The 20,904-nt window shown below is 23.1% G+C and overlaps 4 protein-coding genes across 4 annotated transcripts; 3 read left to right on the forward strand and 1 right to left on the reverse strand.

The window, feature by feature from the left end:
• Nucleotides 1–1,254: 1,254 nt before the first annotated feature.
• PCHAS_1213100 (GDP-L-fucose synthase, putative) lies at nt 1,255–3,060 on the reverse strand (the record flags this gene model as incomplete). The annotated part of the gene is made up of 7 exons (XM_016798843.1): nt 1,255–1,310; nt 1,450–1,516; nt 1,599–1,634; nt 1,732–1,796; nt 1,883–2,059; nt 2,194–2,476; nt 2,713–3,060. 7 exons carry the CDS (start codon nt 3,058–3,060, stop codon nt 1,255–1,257), a joined length of 1,032 nt encoding a protein of 343 aa, XP_016654209.1.
• Nucleotides 3,061–3,954: 894 nt separating this feature from the next.
• PCHAS_1213200 (merozoite surface protein MSA180, putative) lies at nt 3,955–7,689 on the forward strand (the record flags this gene model as incomplete). Its single annotated transcript, XM_729232.2, has 1 exon — nt 3,955–7,689. One exon carries the CDS (start codon nt 3,955–3,957, stop codon nt 7,687–7,689), a length of 3,735 nt encoding a protein of 1,244 aa, XP_734325.2.
• Nucleotides 7,690–8,936: 1,247 nt separating this feature from the next.
• On the forward strand, nt 8,937–11,560 carry PCHAS_1213300 (male gamete fusion factor HAP2, putative; the record flags this gene model as incomplete). The annotated part of the gene is made up of 2 exons (XM_734486.2): nt 8,937–9,164; nt 9,374–11,560. The coding sequence occupies 2 exons, from the start codon at nt 8,937–8,939 to the stop codon at nt 11,558–11,560; spliced, it is 2,415 nt and encodes an 804-aa protein (XP_739579.2).
• A 2,510-nt stretch (nt 11,561–14,070) lies between these two features.
• PCHAS_1213400 (SPRY domain-containing protein, putative) lies at nt 14,071–20,228 on the forward strand (the record flags this gene model as incomplete). Its single annotated transcript, XM_738469.2, has 2 exons — nt 14,071–19,702; nt 19,957–20,228. The coding sequence occupies 2 exons, from the start codon at nt 14,071–14,073 to the stop codon at nt 20,226–20,228; spliced, it is 5,904 nt and encodes a 1,967-aa protein (XP_743562.2).
• Between the last annotated feature and the right edge of the window lie 676 nt (nt 20,229–20,904).

Consider the following 20,904-nt stretch of genomic DNA (forward strand, 5'->3'; position numbering starts at 1 on the left):
AATAATATAAGAACATATTTAATTGTATGTATATATAAAATACATAGCAAATTTTATATTGTATGTATATGCATATATTCTTGTTCATGTGTGGTTTCTATGAAAAATATGCATATATACCTTGGCCATCTCTTGTAATATTTCTGTACGCATTAAATATATGAACACGGTTATTATTATATTAATGCTGGGTATTGCTATCTATATTTTAAGAATGATATATATTTTTTTTAACATTGTACTTAATTCCACCGTTTATAAAAACTTGGGTTTTATTAAAATTAAAAAATACACCATTGAAAAGATATTTCATAATAGGAAAACGTAAATCAAAAATAAAATAATATATGTATATAGCATATAATAATATATATATTAAAAATTAAAAAGGGATGATATTAGTATTGAGATATTGTATTAACTCATGGAAAGGTTGTATTTAAATATACATATACAATATATAACAAAATAAATATACGCAGGTATATTTTCTCCAAAATGAATGTAACTTTATTTAAACTCTTTACATATTTTGAGCTTTTTCACACACATTTTTCTATAAATTAGTCGTTTAATTGTTTGACAATAATAATAAGAAGAACCTGGTTAGTTTTAATGTTATCATGCATATTTACTTAATGTGAATAATATAGTATGCTATTTTCTATATAAAAGGGAAAGGGTATATATATTGTAATGTTCTACACGCAAAGAAATGCTGATCGCTTTTTTATTATACTATTATAAGTATATTATCAAAAATGTAAAGTACACAAAGTAAACTTCTGCATTGTGACATGCTTTTAATCTAATTTATCAAGTTTTAAAAAATCTTATTGGAAGAAATACAACTTAAATAAATTCTACATTTAGTCTTTTAATTATGATATATATAGTATAATACTTATAATTATATACGCATATTAAATGCTTTGTTATAAATTTTTTTTGATATTTTTATGGGCATTTTCAAAATAAAATTTATTTATGAAAAACAACATATAGAATATTTCAATACATGTAATATATTATAAATAAACTAAGCTATAATTGTGTGACATATTGGGAATTATATGTCTATATAATTTGCCCCATAATATATTCATTTATTATCAAATGTGCATTTCAAGGGAAAATAAAATAAAATATTAAACAGTTTCACATTCACTTTGCTTTCTATAACATAATTTTTTTATGGATAATATGAGGTAAAATAAATAAAACTTAAATACAAAAACTAAATCGCAAAATTTATCATTTTCTTATGTTTTTATATTCAGAATTGAACCAATCAATAGTTTCTTTTAAACCTGTAATGCCACATTAAACAATATTTTTTAAAAGTGTATAAACATACACATGTATAGTCAATATAGAGTGTAATGTGCTTCATTAAATTATATAAATAAATTTTAAATATAAATTTTATTCGGAATTTTTTCGTGTAACCTTTATCGATATCAGTAAATGAGAAAGAGGTATTTATTATGGACATTAGTTTATCGTTGCACGCCGTCTGAAAAAAAATATATATGTGTTTTATTTGATATTATATTTTTGTTATTATTATTATGGTTATAATAGTATTAAATTGCAACCTTCTTGTGAATTCCATTGTCTTGTGTATCATCAAACTGGGAAAAAAATTTAATTTATATATTTTTCACACGCTACACATTTTCTATTATGAACAATAGTAGTGGCAATTGATTTTTTTTTTTATGCATTTACCAATATTTCGTTATTAAATTCCATGTAATGCTTTATTTTGTTCGCCAGTTCTTTAATACTTAATTCTGATAATGGTGAAAAAATATTTTAAATTAAATATTATTTGAAAAACAATTAACAATGAAAATTAACAGATATATATTATGGTTACCATTGGAAGGCAAATTCGTGGAGAAGATAACATTATAAATATTATCCTTAATAATGGTTAAATTGTGTGAATAATAAATATTAAGAATATAATACAAAATGTTGCTTATATCTCTATTGTAAATAAATTGTCGAATAGCGGAACCATCCCCCATAAGCTTTACATTTGTGTTATTAACTATAAAAATATTAACATTTTGAATTATAATATAATTAAATTATCATTGATTTATAACTAAACCTTTACAATTGATACATTTTATGTAGCAGGGTGTATGTTATATTGTAAAGAATGCATACAATTTCAATTACCTTTTGCTAAATATATCTTATGAATAATAGAAGGTATTACATGAGCATTTTCTAAGTTAAAGTTATCATATTTGCCATATATATTTGTAGGTATTATACACATCCACTGATAATTGTATTTTTCCCTATAACACCTAACCAATATTTCTAAAACTCTTTTCGATGTACTATAACCTTCATTACTTAAATGGCACCTCCCATCATGAACATTTTCTTCAATTAATGGTAAATCACATTTCTCAGGGAAAATACACGTAGATAGTGTAAATATACCTCTAGTTATCTATAAAGACGCCAAAAAGGACATATATATATGTATATTTTAAACCAAGGATTGGTCATTTATGTATTGTATATAAGCTATAATTTTTATATTTTTTATTTAATTATTCTTAAAATATGTCTTTTCAGCGTCTTTTTTTATTTTACACAATTTTGTGTAATTATTTTTATAATAAATATAATTAACATATTCATATTATTTTTACTTTTTTTTTACGAATTTATTTGAATCATTACCGAATATTTGTGACAAATTTTGACTATATTTAAATTAATATCTAAATTGTTTAACAAAAATTGTAAATTGTTATTTTTATTCGCATATAAACCTCCCACATGTGCTGCAAAATGTATTATATCAGTAAACTTATTTTTTTCAAAAAAATTTTTAGTGTCATCATAATTTTTTAAATTACACATTTTAGAACTTAAAAAAACATATTTTTTAATTACATTTTTATCATTAGAATTTATAATGATTTCATTTTCAGTTTCAATGAAATCTTTGTTTTCACTCTTTACCACTTCCCGAAAACTATTTCCCAATAAACCAGTACCACCAGTAATTATACATGTTCTTGACATGTTTTAAAATATGCAAAAAATATATAAAATAAAAATAAAATAAAATTCAAACAAAATATAAAGGTATTTGGAATTATATTACTCTAAAATAAACATAAGATAAAAATTAACATGCATATATAAATATTCTTATAAAATAAAATAAAAATTTTCTGAGCACACTGTAAATGTTATAATGTTCACGGTTATGTAATTAGACGAATTATAAAAATTATATTGTGTAAAAATGTTGTAACATTATTTTCATAATATATTGTCTATATTTATATTTTTTCTAAAGTGTAAAATTAAAATTTGTTTCGTTGCAATTTGTTTAATTTAATTATTTTTTTATTTTGAAGGATTGCCACGCTTTTATTTTTTGCATGAGCACACATCGCTTTATTAATATTTACACTTTTTTTTGTGACGTTATAGAATTTACCAAGAAAATATTGGAAATTTTTTTTTTAATTATTTACTATTTTCCAAATAATTAACAGAATTATGGAAATTTTACTTTATATAGATTCTTTATTTTTGAGAAATTATATATTTTTATCATAGACGTAATATTTTAATTACTATTTATATATTTATTATTTGATTTATTTATAATATTAATTTTTTAAAATGTTCACATGAAACTAATATATTAATTACTCTATTCTTATTATTAAAAATCCAACAATTGGATATTTTTCTGAGTCTAAAGTAATAAATATATTTACACGCACACACACAACAAAACTAAATTTTAAATAAACCAGACACAGAAAAATAAAATTATATATTTTTAAAATTAAACAACAATAACAATAAAAAAATGAATGAATTATAAAAAATAAATAATCGATTGTTATATTTATTTATTCATATATCGATAATTTACCTAATTAAATTTTGTAATTAAAAATGGTGAAAATATTTTCTTTTTTTTTTGTTATATTATATTTTTTCTTAATTTCTGGACATAATGCAATTCATAACGATCAAGATAGTACGAAAAAAGCTATCTTATTAGCTTTATTAAAAAATAAATTCATTGATAAAAAGGAGTATAGAAAATATGATGATATAAATAATGCACTTCAATATATAAAAAATTCAGAATTGAATATAAGCGAGATTAATAAATTCGAAAACTTTTTATCATATTTATTAAAACATCACAATATAAATGCTACATTTAATGATGTAGACACTAAAATATTGTATTTGTCTGGTGTACTCAATAGTATTTATGTTGACTTGGATTTATTGGACAAAGATTATGTAGACACATATTTTAATAATAACTATGAGCAATCTTCTAATATAATTAAATTAATTTTACGAAGTAAAGTAGTGACTCCAGAATATATAAACACCCCATCTGAAGAAGGAACTTATGAACAAGTCAATAGCAATTTGCTTGATGAGAAGCATGAGGAAATACATGAAAATTTAGAAGAAAACAAAAAGGATGAGCATGAAACTGATGAGGAAAACAAAATCGAAGATCAAATATTTGATAACAATGAAGAACATAAAATAGAAAATTTAAGTGAAGAAATAAATAAAATTAATGATAATATCTATAGTTTTATTGGAAAAATTAATGATGAACATAAAATGGCTAATATGGAAAATTATATTAAAGACTATCCTATATTAGACGATGTTAAAACAAAACATCCAAAGGATAATATTATAATAAATATTTATAACACATATTTTGGATATGTTGATCCCAATGCAGTAGAAAATCCACGAAAATTTCCAAATGGACATCCATACATTGGTAATTTAAATTTACAAATCGGTAATAATATACTTAAAGATGCAAATGAATTGAATACAAAATTTAATGAAAAAAATAATTATATTGCATATAATGAAAATAAAGATGATATCCAAGGCTTTGATAACAAAAATTTCAAGGATTACAACAGTGACAATCTACAAAATAAAGTATTAAATAATGAAAAGGGTTATGATGAAAATATAGATAATAAGATTGAGGATTATAATAATGATTTATATGCAAAAGGTGAAGATGAGCCATTAACATTTCAATACACATATGAAAATCCATATTACATGTTTGCTTTACGTAATACCTCACCGAATAAAGATAAGGACAACGACAGCACTTCTGATGTAAATAATGATAATAACAACGAAAATATGAATGAACAAGATAATAAGATAGATACAAACAATTCAAAAGATGATGTTAATGCTTTATCCGATAGTTCAAGATCATCAAATGCCCAAAAAATGAAATTGTTAAATGATAGTGATGATCAAAATGATATAATCCTAAATATCTTACCAAATAGTAGTGAAAATAGACCTGTATACAAAAGAAAAGAATTCAAAGCAAACAAAATGAAAACAAAAACGGATACTATCGATAATGAGACTTTGGATACAATCCAAAATAGTATGTATGTTAAGATTGGACAAAATGGGTCAAACAATTTTTTAAGCTTTTTTGAATTTAGAGAGTTATCATTAAACAAAAATTTTAAAAATTTATTATTATTTATCGATTATTTAAAAATATTCAATACAACTGAAGCTATTATATTTATAGAAAAGCTTACTCAATTAATTTGTCTATCCTATTGTATGACAATAACTGATACATTAGAGTTATCAAATAGTGACATGTTATTATATGACGGTATGACTATATTATTTAGCGAAAAAAGTGTAGATGTAAAAATAAATAATAAAATACATCATATTAAACCACAATATTTTAAAAATATATTAGCTTTATTAAATATAAATAAAAAAACAATACCTTTAGTATGCCCATGCAAATCTTATACCAATACCATACTTAGCTATTTTAAAAATTATGGATCAAATGCAAGATGCTCTTTTCACCATTATAATAAGCCATCATATTTAGAAGAATTTTCTCCATATTACGTTTTAGGCCAATTAATTTCGATGCAAGAAAAATTTCCTTTTATTAAAAAAAACGGACGAACAGAATCAAAATTACAATTTAATGAAAATGAAGAATCAGACATTTATAGCAGTATTTTTTATCATAATTATAGACACTCCCAATCTATTAAAAAAAGAAAATCAAACACATCTAATAAAGTTAATAATTTTATTGATGAAGAGAAAGATGGTATTAATGTTTATTATAATTCTAGCTTAATAAATATTAATGATACAACTGATATAAGTAATGTATTTATTGACGAAATTAAATCAAAAGTATCTCGTATAAATTCTTATAAAATAGGTAAACAAGTTTTCACTACTTATGGTAACTATGGAAAAGATGATCATGATTTGGAATTAAAAGACACAATATATGACCCCAATTCTTCACGTTCAAAGAGACTTAATAATTATGCTAATAATAAAAATGAAAAAACTAAGAATGATTCAAACAAAACTAAAAAAATTGTACAATCACAATTAACGACAAATAAGGATGACAATGTTAGTAATGTTGAATATTCATCTTTGACTAATGGAGATGATGAAAAAGATAAGCTCATGATGGAATTCTTAAAGTTAGCAAATTCTACGAAATCTAAAAATGATGTGCAAAATGTGCATGATAAGAAGGAAACTGAAACAAATATAAACAAAGTAATAAATGCCAAACATTTGGTACAATTTTTTAAAGGCACAGAAATATGGAAACCAATTACTTATTGCCAAAATATAGCAAATATAAATAGAGCTCTTAATAATATAAAATACAAGGAAACTATTACATTTGTAGAAGATTTTAATCAAAATCAAGTGGTTCTTTACTTTTCTGATAATGCTAAAATTCCAATTAAGATAAGTATAGATTATTTTATATTTTTATTAGAAAAAGTATCATTAGTAAATTATGTTGAAGACTTATGTAATAATTTTAATTTAAAAGTAAGCTCAACAAATAATAGTGCAGATTCAAATATATCTAGCGTTTTATCTATACGATTATTTTTAGAAAAAAGTATAGCAACTTTTGGTGATCAATTTTTACAAAGAAATAAATATGCAAATGAATTATATAACATATCTACACCAAACATGTTTTCATCTAAAAGAGACATAATTTTAAAAAAAGAATCATATAACAATATTGTTTTTAATGAAAAGGATATCTTTGATATATTCAGTTTATATTTGGAAGAAGTCATAACAGAAAAAATGATTGAAGAAAAATTTTTTACTCCTTTTGCTTTTATAATTCATAAAGAGGACATAGCTGCACATGGAAAATCGACATTACATATATATAATAATGAAAATATAAAAAGAAGCAATAAAGGTGCAATAAATAAATATATGTTTTTTGGTTACAAAAATATTATAAATAATATGTCCGATTTTTATAGCGATATAATGCCAAAGGTGCCTATAAAAGAAAATAATTTGAAAGAATACACATTAGTTATATATAGTGATAATCCATCTATGACAAATATAGTTATTAAAACAACAATTAATGTTCTCAATATAGCCTTTTTGTTAAGCATATTGGAAGTAGTATTAGATACAAAGGCAGAACAACAATTCTTTTCATATGAAAAAAAATTCTTTCCATTAAATTCATTTATTATTCTAAATGACGATATTAATCATTTGTTCTTTAATTATATGCCCAATGAAAATGGTTCAGAATACCAATTATAATATACATCCCAAATTTTATTCAACACAATGTAATGCGAATTTTATAAAATTATATAAATTTCACATACATTACAACAAAATTTATTATGTATTCCTAACAATAATAGTAGCACAAATATTTATGAATATTTTTTTGAGAAGGCTCTCAGAGGCATCATTGAAAGTACTGTATTTTTTATTTTTGCTTTGTCTTTCATTTTAAACTGTCATACTATACTCCATTTATAAGGTTAGGATACATAAATGGTAATATAATAATTAATATAAGTTATAGATACCATTTTATTTCCTTTCCTTTTTATTTTAAATTTTTGTGCTCAACCTTTTTTTTCGTAGAATTTTTTAGTAAGCCTTTGTTTTTATCATTATCTTTTTTATTTGTTTGTAATTCTTAATTTTTTTTTGTATAATATTTGACTTATTATATATTAACTTTAATAAATATTTTATATTTTTACTAGTTCATCTAAGTAACAACTATTTTGAAAAATTATAGCGTACTGATACATATGTGTATATGTGCGTTATTATTATTCGGTCATATAAATGGTTATAAATTATACTATAATATCACTTTTAGGGGAATCATAAAATATGGTATCATTGATTCATATTGTATTCTATAAAAATATAAATTTATACCTTTATAGATTACATAAAATAAAAATGCAGAAAAAATTATTTCAAGACAAAACCCCTCTATTGTCATGTTAAGGAATAGACGGGCTAATTATTTACTTCCTAATAATTATTTATTTATATTTTGTATGCATTAATTACATTTTTTTATGTAAAAAACGAAAAAGAGGGAAGACAAGGTTCGTAAGTTCGTATATTTTTAGATACCTGAAAATAATTTTTTACAAATATATTTCTCTTTATATAAAGACAAAAATGATGTGAATATTCAAATATTAAAATTAAAGAAAATATAAAGAATGGAAAAGATAATAAGAAAATAAATAATAAAAATCGAAAAATAAATAAGAATAGACAAATATCTTTAATAATAAAAAAAATGAGATATATGTTGATGTTCAAATCCTCGAAAATAGTATTTTGCTTGCGCTTGTTTATACTCAAACGCATTGAAACATCAATATAATATTTGAATGTGGTAAAAAAAATATATAAATAAAAGTATATGGAAAGAGAGAATGTATAAGCTTCACAAATGAAAAAAGGATTTTAGCCTTTTCTATTATTTTCTTTTTATAAACCATTCTTTAATATATCATTTAGAAAAAATGCGAAATAATTTGATAAATTTAAGATCGAAACACATATATAAGTTTATTATTTTGTTACTTTTTTGTATTATTTTAAAGTATTATAAATGGTGTGACTTTAAAAATAAAGTTTTTTTTATTCAATTAGTGTATTCTTTTGCAAAAAAAAGTGTCTGTACTTCATCATCAGATGACTCAACATGCCATACAGTAACATTCGGTGAATTGGACGTTTCTAACAATTCGGTGTGTATTTAAGACATTCTTAATTATAGTTTTCTATGCGTATGAATATATGTATGATATGATGTTTGATTAATTTTTAGTTTAATTGTGATGGGAATAAAATTATACTATAACCCCCAGTTAATATGCATAAGTATTGATGTAGTTCATTTTAATTTCTTACTTGAATATGTGGAAATATTCACATGCTTATTTTCTTTTTTCTTCAGGTAGTAAGATTGAAAGTGATGAGAAAAGGAGGAAAAGGGTATTTCTTAACAATTCGAAGGGATTACGTAACTGTCTCATATTATTTGAAATATGTAAAGGACATTCCTTTAGAATTTAGAGAAGTTATAGATATATTTAATAACCATAAATTTGAACAATACACACAAGAACAAATAGATAAATATACATATGCATGTAGTGTACGTAAAATTGAAGATATAGATAAATATGATGAAAAAACTCCAGCTAAGTTTCATGAATATACACGAGGAGAAGCATGTAGATGTCAATCATATAATTATTTTAAAGACGATGAATTTATAAAAAGAGCGAAATTAAAATGTATTTATTTTAATATGTTATTTACTGAATCAGCGACAGTATATAGTAGACATTGCGCTTTTATGGATTTAATGCATTTTGCAGTTTATGATATAGAATATCCACCAATATTTAATACAACTGTTAATATAACAATAGAAGAATATTATTACAATGATGTATCATCTGTTTTAAATAATAAATCGGATTTAGTTACAAAAGAAAAAAAATATCAATTAAATGATAGTATAACAGAAATAAGAGATGATTATTTTGATTTATGGTTATTTTTAAAAGGTGAAACACATGGGAAAAGAACCCTCGTTAATTTATCGAATGACTATGTTGTTATTCCATCATCACCTATTGATAATAAAGATGTTATAGCTAGTGATATAACAAGAAACTGTGGACTGTCACAAGATTCACCATTATTAAAAGGATGTAATTATTCAAATATATGCGATACAATGCATCCATGTTTACGAAAAGCTATGATGCTACCAAAATATATGTTTGATTTAAGTGGTAAAACATGTGGAAAATTAGGTGTATCTTTAAATACTTGGAGGAAATCAGAAGGAAATTTTTGTGGATCAGAAGCTGGATATTGTATATCAAATAATCTCAAAAAATATTATGATATCCATAAATCTGCATCTATAAAAGATGGCGTTTCTCTTTCAAAGTATAAAATAAAAAATGTATACAATTCTGAACCACAAACTAAGATATATGAATCCTATAAACTGCCTAATCATTTAAAAGACAAAGTTAAAAATAATAACCAAACACAAATAGATGAAAATGATTTTGATAATAAAATTTTTTATAAACCAAATGTAGCTGCACATACCCAATTCATTGATTACAAATATAATGGAAATCATAGTGTAGAAATAAAATTTGAAACAGATGCTTTAGAAGTATATGAAATAAGACCGGTTTCCATTGCAACTATTACACATGTTACTATACCAAATGATTGTGCATCTACTAATTCGAATTCAAATGAATGTGTTCTTATTACTCATGTGTGGAATAGTAGTAAATTTGTAGGTTCAAATTTCTCTTGCTCAATTACATGCACAAATAAAGAAACTGGTCAATTGGCTAGTCACATTAACCCTATCGCACCAGTGCGTGCATTTATTGGACCAAATAAAAACTATGCTTTTTATTTTATAATAAAATTCCTAATCAATAAAGAAATTACAACATTGTGCAAAGCCATTATAAAAGATTCCAATGGAAAAGAATGCTCTACAGAAGAATTCGAATTACAATCAAAAGAGAGTGTGCATACAGTTGAGACAGAAGTAGATGAAACAACAGAGCAAGTAGTAGTAGTAGAACAACATCCATCGTCACCTGATATTATAAATCCTGATGCATATGCATGTAAATGTACTATTAATTTATTATGTTATGTAATTAATTTTAAAACATGTTCTAATTATTATATAAATTTAATTAAAACCCTAATTGGGAAATTTGCTATTATAGCTATATTAATTATATTAGCACCAGCCTTAATACCTCTTCTACCATTTATTTTAAATTTCTTTTTTCTTTTTATATCTACTATACTTAAATTATATCAATCTATTATAAATACATTAGGACAATTCAGCATACGAAATAATGATAAACATATTGTTTATAAAAAAAAAAATCATGACATGAAAACCAACCATCTATCTGCTTCTTCCTATTCGTCACTATCTGATTCAAGCAGTATACACTCCAATAATTCAGTATCTTCGATGAGAAAAAATAAAAAAAAATTCAATATAGGTAATATATCCAGCATTGTAAAACAAAAAAAATGGAATAGAAAGGTTAAACCAAAAGAGCCCAATTGAAAATCAAATTACAGGTTCCATGAATAAGCAGATATGTCTCCGTCAGGAAAAAGTAAAATATATTGTGATAAAATTACATGGAATGATATTTACAAGTTTGTGAATAATATTTTATCATTAATCAAGGGAAACAAATATAAAATAAAGAGAGAACAAAATTATAAAAAATATTACATAAGGAAAAATGCCCTCTTTATGTTTTTCAATTTTTAAAATCATTTAACATGTATCACCTTTTGTATTACTATTTTTTTTTATGTATAAATCGTTTCATTTTTTTTTAATTTGTTATATTTTATTTCGTTTTTTATATTTGTCCTATTTTATCATAATTTTTATTGTTTATAAAGCACACATGTTATGCATGCATATATTCTTTTCGATGTATTTTTAACTAATGGATGGGGTACACACAATATAGATATGTTTTATCTTTATGTTTTTTTTTAATTTGTTTACACATACGAAAAAATCATATTCAATAAGATAGTGTTGAAGCTAAAACTGTATACTGTAAATAATCAACATAAATATGTATGCATAAAATTTGCACACCTATATTATATAGGCCCTCTAAAAAGCAAGTTGACAATAGCCTCGTTTTTATATTTTTTACATTTTCCATGTGTCGTTTTTTTTACACGTTTATTTTTATTTTATTTAATTATATGTAAAATTTATTCCTATAATATGCATGCACATATCTCTCTATATATTTATATTCACCCATTGCGTATAAAAAGATAAATCGTTTTTACATTTTGTAAACCCTTTTTGCCAATTATCCTTTAATATATGACTAAAATATTTCTTATTTACATGCCCGTTATTGAGTTAAATAAAATTTATGAATTTGTTTTTTTTTTTTTTTTTTTTTGAGTTGAAATTATATGTAATAGCAGATGAGTTTACATGTTAAGTAAAACATAAAAAGTGTAATTTTACGTTTCCTTTTTCGTATTTTTTTATGTTTTTACTTGTGATTTAATGTATCTAAGCAGTTTTCATTGTTTTTATAGGAGCTTATCAACATGCATATTGTGGATAATATCATACTATAAAAGGCTATATACAATATCCAACATCTTTTTATATTATTTGTGAGGCTCTTTATTATGTTATTTTTTTATTCTACAATCATTTTTTGTACTACTTTTTTAATAAATTAAATGAAAATATATACTATAATTGTGCATAAGCGCATATTATAAATATATACATGTTTATATTTACATTTTTAATGCAGAATTATTTATTGTGAATATTTTGTATGGATTTTTATACATCTCTTTATTTTTACTCATTCATATATTATAACGTATTATTATTCTACTTTTCATGTTCTTTTATTTATAGCTGATTTAATTGGAAAATAGTTTCCATAATAGTATATGCGTTATATTACATATTTTACATTGTTTAACCGTGTTTTTATTCATGCTTTTATACACATGTGAATATATATATATAATTATTTATTACAAACAAATACATGCTTACATGCATATATGTAAAGTTATAAAAAATTGAATAAATGATATAAAATAAAAGGGAATGAAAATATTATGATTAGACAGATAAATATAATTTCTTTAATTCGTTATGTATTTTATGCATTTATTTTTATACATAATACATAAAAAAAATTCTATGTCATTTTAGTAAGTGCTATTAAAAAGAATTATAACAAGCATAAAATAAAATAAAAAAATATGATAAATAATTGAAAAAAAATTACAAAAGCAATTGATATCAAAACAGTATATAATAAATGTATAATATATTTATAAATGAATTAAAGAAAATAATAAAAGGATAAAAATAAATGGGGTATATAATGACAAATTATTATAAGACAATTTATGTTAATAAATTTGCAGCTTAAGATACATGCATATTATATGAAAGAAATATTATATGGATGCCTTACATATATCTACATTGTATTATATTTCTATACAGTTTTAATTGTGAAATGCTTGTATTTGAAGTACAATCTTCCTATGATATATCAGTATATACATATTTTGTATTATTTCATTTATTAAAATATTTATTGTTTATATAATTTTTTATTATGTTCATATTTATTTCTACATTTCATTGATTTCAATCAAACGATTTATTTTTACCATTTTCATGATTGTAATCCGGTTTATCTTTCCATTTTTATTTCCATTACTTATCATTCTTCATTATTTATTATTTTTATCTATCTATATTTATACTATTTATTTATATTTTTCCCGTTAAATTTTTCTCTTTACAATAATCCCTTTTGTATTGTATCCAAGGATTGAAAATGACTAACTGATTTAAAGCATTATGTGTAAAAAATAAAAGTGCATTCTATGATCATTTTTCAATTGCCCTTAAAACACAAGAAGAGCTTGTTTCATTTTTAAATAAAGAAAACATATATGTAGTCCTCATTATTTACCGATTTAAGAAAAATACAGACAAATGATAAGATTATAAAAGATAAAAACTGCACATATAAAACAAGAAAAATGGATAAGAAACAAATATTGTTATTTAATAAAATTTCTAAAATGATTGATAAAAGAAAAAAACGTAATAAAGAATTTGATTTTTTCGATTTCAAAGAAATAAACACCAGAAAAAAATACAACAAATGCGTAGAAATAGCACATTTGTATTTAAAACTGAAAGCTATAAAAACTAAGGGGAATAAAAATAACGATGATCACATAATGGATGATCATTGTATGGTTAAAGAAGTATTGGGTTTGAAAAGTTTATATTCAAATAAGCATATGCTGATTAAGGATATAACCAAATCGATACAAAGTAAATTAACGAAAGAATGGTATAATGACGGGGAAATGAAAATATTACGTTATAATATAAAAGAAAATACAATAAAAAATATTTCAATTAATAATTTATTTATAATATTAAATGATATATTTTGTCTGTCTTCTCAAAATTTTACAAATCCTCAAAAACGAAGACATTATTCTACACATATGATTTACGATGATTTTTCCCAAATAATCGATTTATGTAGTAACTGGTCATACGAAATAAATTTCAGCAACAGACGTTTCTCAAAATTAAATATTATTATCACTCACACTCAAAATGATAAAAATAATGAAAACTATTATGATGGAAACGAATATGGGGTAATACACATAACAATGTTACACCGAATAAATAAAATAATAAGAAATTGTAAAATTAATAATATTTTATTTTACATATATTTCAAAAAATTAAGCAAATATAGTTCATACAAAATAAAAAGAATGACACTAATTAATAATAATAACGACAATAATAAAAATACATTACACCAAAGTATGGATTTCTTTTATTATTATCCTCTATATAATATTATTAACGAAACAGTGGTTTATTATATAAATATAAACATGCCTAGTTTCTGTTATTTTAAAAATAAAGAAAGTAATAATTTATTTTTAAAAATATTAATATATAGAAAATTATATTATATATTATTAGAAAATTATAAAATATGGGGTAATAGAGAAGTGTTGTTGGCTTGTTTTTTTTATGCCATAGTCAAATTTATAATGCACATATATTTATATATAGTTATGTGCTTTTATTATTTTTTAATATCTTTCTATAAATTTATTATAAATATTGTATTGTGTTTTTTAAAATACAAAATCAATTTATTTTATAATGTTGATAATATTCAAAAGAAGAAAAATTTAATACCTATTTTCGAAAAAAGAGAAATCAGTAATTCATCCTTTTTACACCTCTTTAAAATAACAATTATTCCCGAAGATAATTATGTAGATACAAAAATAAAAAATTCTAAGAAAAATAATAAAATAAATGGAGAATATAAAAATATATCGTATTTGAATCGAAAATCGAGTTTGTTTAATATGTGCTCGAAAAATGAAAATAATATTTTATCATCACATCATTGTTCTTTTTTTCCACTAATTTTTTCGACGGAAAATAGTACCTATATCAACAATGGCGAGAAGAAAAACAAAAAATATGTTCTTTTGCTAAGTAAAAAAATAAATAAAATAATGAAAGCTTCCCAAAAAATAAAAAAAAAAGGAATGTCAAAATGTAGCTACAATAATAGGATAAACAAAAATATAGCTAGCTATAATAAGATATTTATGCTGATAAAAAACGAGAAAAACTATAAAACAAATATGAAATATTGGAAGCAATACGAAAAAAAGAAAGAGCATATTGAAACGGACGGAACTGTATCCGATTCATATTTTGAATATGAAGATGAATATGATGAAGAAGAAGATAATGAGGACGACGAAGAGGAAGATGAAAAGGAAGAAGAAGAAGATGAGAAAGATGAGGATGAGAAAGATGAGGATGAAAAAGATGAGGGTGAAAAAGAGGAAGAGGAGGAAGAAGATGAAGAAGAGGAAGAGGAAGAAGAGGAAGACGAGGAAGAGGAGGAAGATGAGGATGAGGACGAAGATGATGAAGACGATGATGAGGACGAAGATGATGAAGATGAGGATGAGGACGAAGATGATGAAGAAGAGGATGAGGAGAAAGAAAAGCGCCGTAATCAATGTAAAAAAGGAAAAATATATAATAAAAAAAAATACAAAAAAAATTATAAAAAAAAATTCACAAATGCTATAAATGAAGAATCAGAAAGAGAAATAGAAAAAGAAGACAATTATTACTTTAAGAAAAAGGAATTATATCTTAACAAAAAAAATAAAAATTTTAAAAATAATTACATCTATTTGAATAATTTATATAAAGAAAATGCATATATAAATATAGCAAATATTTCTAATTTTATATCAGTAAGTAAAGATAAATTAACAGCTATGTATTCTGCTTGGGGTAAACATGCAGACATCGCATGTGTTCAGATAAATAAATGTGCTTTACGAGATTGTAGTATTTATTACTTTGAAGTCGAAATATTACAGTGTACGAATTTTTCAAAAATTGTTATTGGAATGACTAGTAAAAATTATACCGTTAATAAAAACCCAGGTTTTGAATATAATTCATTTGGATATAAAAGTGATGATGGCAAAAAAATCATCGATGGAAAACTTGATAGTTATAGCAGTGGATATACAAAAAATGATATAATAGGGTGTGGAATTAATTATTTTGATAATAGTGCCTTTTTTACAAAAAATGGAAAATATTTAGGAAAAATATGTACTATAAATCCTAAATATGATTATTATGGTACTGTTGGTTTAAGTACATTAGGAGATAAAATTAAATTTCATATGAATAATTTTATTTTTGATATTTATAATTTAATACATGAAGAAAATGAAAAAGAAAGAAAAATTATAAAATCAATTTATATACAAAAAGATATTTATTCAGATATTATTAAAGCACATTTAATAAAATGTGGATACTTAAATACATATAAATCTTTTATAAATTTTCTAGATCAAAATAAAAATACAGATGATAATAGTAGCTCTGGATGTTCTTCACACACAAAAAATAGTATAGACAATATCCTCAAAAGCAAATATCGTTTACCACAAAAAAGTTCCGATAAAAATGAAGTCATTACATCGAGTGCAAAGGATAATGACAAAATAGTCAAAGACAACGAACAAAATAACAATAAAGAAAATGATAAGGTAAAATTGGAAGATACTGGATGCAATGGGAATAATGGTAATGCTGAAGTTTGTTCTTCTACTAGTCATACGGATGAAAATATCAACACACCAAAAATGAATACAACTATAAATAATAATACAAAAGATGATACCCCGAATGATAATACCAGATTGAACAATAAAAAGGCAGATACTCCACACAACAATAATAAAAATGAAAATGCACAACATATATGCCAAGATAATGAAGTGCAAAAATCCAATACAAACCATACTACAGAAATTGGAAAAAATGGTGAAGGCTCAATGAAGAGTGTTTCTACCACCCTTGATGCTTCTACAAATACCGAAGTTGTTATACCAAATGAAGATGCAAATAATTCCACAAATGATAAAAATTGTGATAGCAAAAACTTGATGAATAATGCTTTAATTAGCTATATAGATAAGTTTGATAAATTAAACAAGGATGATAATGCGAATAATGAAATGGGAGCGAACTGTGATAATGATGATTCGGAAGAGAAAGAATGTAAATCTTCCGAAGCCCTAACAACTGATAAATCGGTGCTAGCAAAAAATGAAAGTATCGAAAATGAGGATAAACATATAAATAATGTAAAATCAGATGAAAAAACAGAGAATGGCGAAAAAAGTAATAACGAACTTGCTGATGATATTACTGTAAAAAAGAATGACTCTACTGTGGACAAAAAAACGGATGACGATCAAAAATGTGAAGATGATGAAAAAAAAATTAAAACTGAATCTTTAGAAACAAACGAGGTGAAAAGTTTCAACAATGATTTAGTTAATAATTGCACAAATATGAGTATGGATAGTATTTTATTTCCATCTCGAAAAAACAATTTAAGTAGCTTAATAAATGCAAGAAAAGATTCAAGTTCAATATTACTAAGCCGATTAAGAAATAAAAGAAGTTTAAGTACAAAAGATAATTTAAATATGTTAGGTGCAAATCTTACGAACACTAAAAAAGAAGCTAAAAGAAGCGAGACAGATATTAATAAAAAAATTCATCTATTATTTACAGATAAATTTAATGGTACAAATAATAATGAAAAAAATAAAAAAAATAAAAAAGAAGGAAATAAAAGTTCTTCTGATAAAGAAAACGTATCAAAACATTTTGGAAATTTATATTTATCTGACGATAAATTAAAAAAAATGCAAGACACATTAGAAACAAGAAATACTATACGAAATAACATACTCAACGGTAACATTATTAATGTGTTAAATATTTTAGAAAATGATTATTCAGAATTGTTTACTAACGAAAATGGGCATCTTCACATAGCAATGCTATACACACAACAATTAATCGAAATTTTAAAACCCCATAAAAATTTTATTAAAAAAATCGCAAAAAAAAATCAAAAAAAATCAAAAAAATATTATAATAATAATTTAGAAGAAGGTGTATTAACCCAATCCAGTTTAAAATCGTATAAAGATATAAGTGATGATTATTTTTATGAGGACACAGAAACGGAATTTGATTCTTCAGTTAGTCTATTTTGTGATAGCTCAAATAACGAAGAAAATAATTTCGATCCAACGAAAACAAAGGCATATAAAAATGAGGTTAAAAAGGGATATAGTGATGTTAGAAAAAGAAAAAATTTGGATAATTATAAGACTAATACAAGTAAAATTGTGGAAGGGCAAAATAGTGACACTGACGCTAGTGCATATGGTAGTAGCAAAGGATGTAATAGTGATAAAAGTTTTAATAAAAAAGAAAATAATATTTCATGTGATGTTATTGATCAAAATAAGAATTCCCCTCCACCGAATGGAGACATATTAAAAAATAATAATACAACAGAAAACGATAATAATTTAAATAACACATTTAACAATAATATAGAAAAAGACAAAAATTCTATTGTGAATAAAGACGATTTAAAAGATGATGATAATTTGAATACAAAAAAGATGGATCAAATTATATATAAAAATATACAATCTAATTATGATAAGGAATTTTTTGAAAAAAATAATTTACAAGAAGAATATGAAAGACATTATAATAAACTATCAAAAGAATATGAATTTTTTGAAGATGATAATCCATATAAAAATAAAAAATTCTATTATGGAAACATTTCTAATAGCAATAAAACAAGAGACACTGAACAGTATATGAATAATTGTAATTCAGAAAGTGAAATAAATTCCGATTATGATAGTAATGATTCAAATTTTAAAAAAAAATATTACGAATTTAATGATATAGATTTTGATCAAATATATAAATATATTTATAAAAAAAATAATGTGTCAAAAAATGATAAATTAAAATTTAAAAAAGATCATTTATATTTAGCATTATTATGGATAAGAGAAAAATTGTCTTTATTTAATAATTCTCAAAATCCCGCTATTCGACAATGCATTCAAGATATTACATCTCTGATTGCTTATCATAAACCATATAAACAAAAACTTGTTCGGATGTTTTTTTCAAAAAATAGAAACCTCCTAACATTTAATTCCGTCAACGAGGGTATTTTAGGTAAGATTTCTAAATAATCTTTCGCTATCCATTATTTTTTAGCATCACCTTTTAATATGCTCTGTATGCAATATATTATAATATTATAATATAATAATATAATAAATGAATGAGGCATAAAACATTATAAGTATTGGCCTTTCATTTAGCATGCTCTATAAGCATATGTTGTATGATTGTCTTTTTCTCTATTACTCATTTAATGGAAGCCTAATAATATATATTTACATACTTGTTTATATATTTTTTCGTAGGTTTGTGCCTTAATGTACCCATATATTCCCCACTGGAAATTATTATAAAGCATTTAATTTTATGCAGAAACTTATTGAGAGAAAAAAAAGGGAATATAGGTATCAAATATGATTGTAGCTACGTATGTCAGCCTTACAAAAGATATATGATTACAATTAAAAATCAAAAAAAAAAAAAAATATATTTTAAAGAAACCACAAATAAAAAAAAAGAAAAAGGAATATTAAGCGGGAAATTCACTGAAGATAATATATTATCAGTTTTTCAATAAATTTTATCGAGGATTGTAAGTCCGTGGCTTTTGTTTTTACATTACACCTCATACATATTGTGTATATACTAAGACAAGCTTAAAAAAATTAATTAAATTCAAATGATTTTTCAAAAAAAATTATACTATACATATATAGGCATACCCTTAACTATTATATTATGGGTAATCTATATACAACTAATTCATTGTTTATTTTTTGTCCTTATAACCCATATATATAATATATATGGCATATTTTTGAAATGTGCCCCCCAAAAAATTTAATTAAAAACGAGCGGATAATACCAATTGGTGTTTCCTCATTGTAATTTTTCATTACATATATTTTTTTTTTTATAATATTCATTTTATCGCTTCATTATTTTTTATTTGATTTTTTTTTTCAATAATATTTTTATTGTAAAAAGAAATAAATATGCTTGCTATATACGCAATACATATATAAAAACATAACGGTGTTTCCAAAATAACAGAGTGATAAAAATATATCATAAAACATTAACTATATAATACCTTCAAAATATTAAATTGCGAGGGGAATTATAAAATATGCATTTCCATAAATCCAAAAACGAAAAACATAAGAAATCGTTACAATGTTAGCATAAATATATTTGAAAAAAATATACCATTTAAAATTGTTCGCTTTTAAAATGTATTAATTGATACACAC

This window comes from Plasmodium chabaudi, assembly GCF_900002335.3.
Source record: "Plasmodium chabaudi chabaudi strain AS genome assembly, chromosome: 12".
Classification (NCBI taxonomy): domain Eukaryota; phylum Apicomplexa; class Aconoidasida; order Haemosporida; family Plasmodiidae; genus Plasmodium; species Plasmodium chabaudi.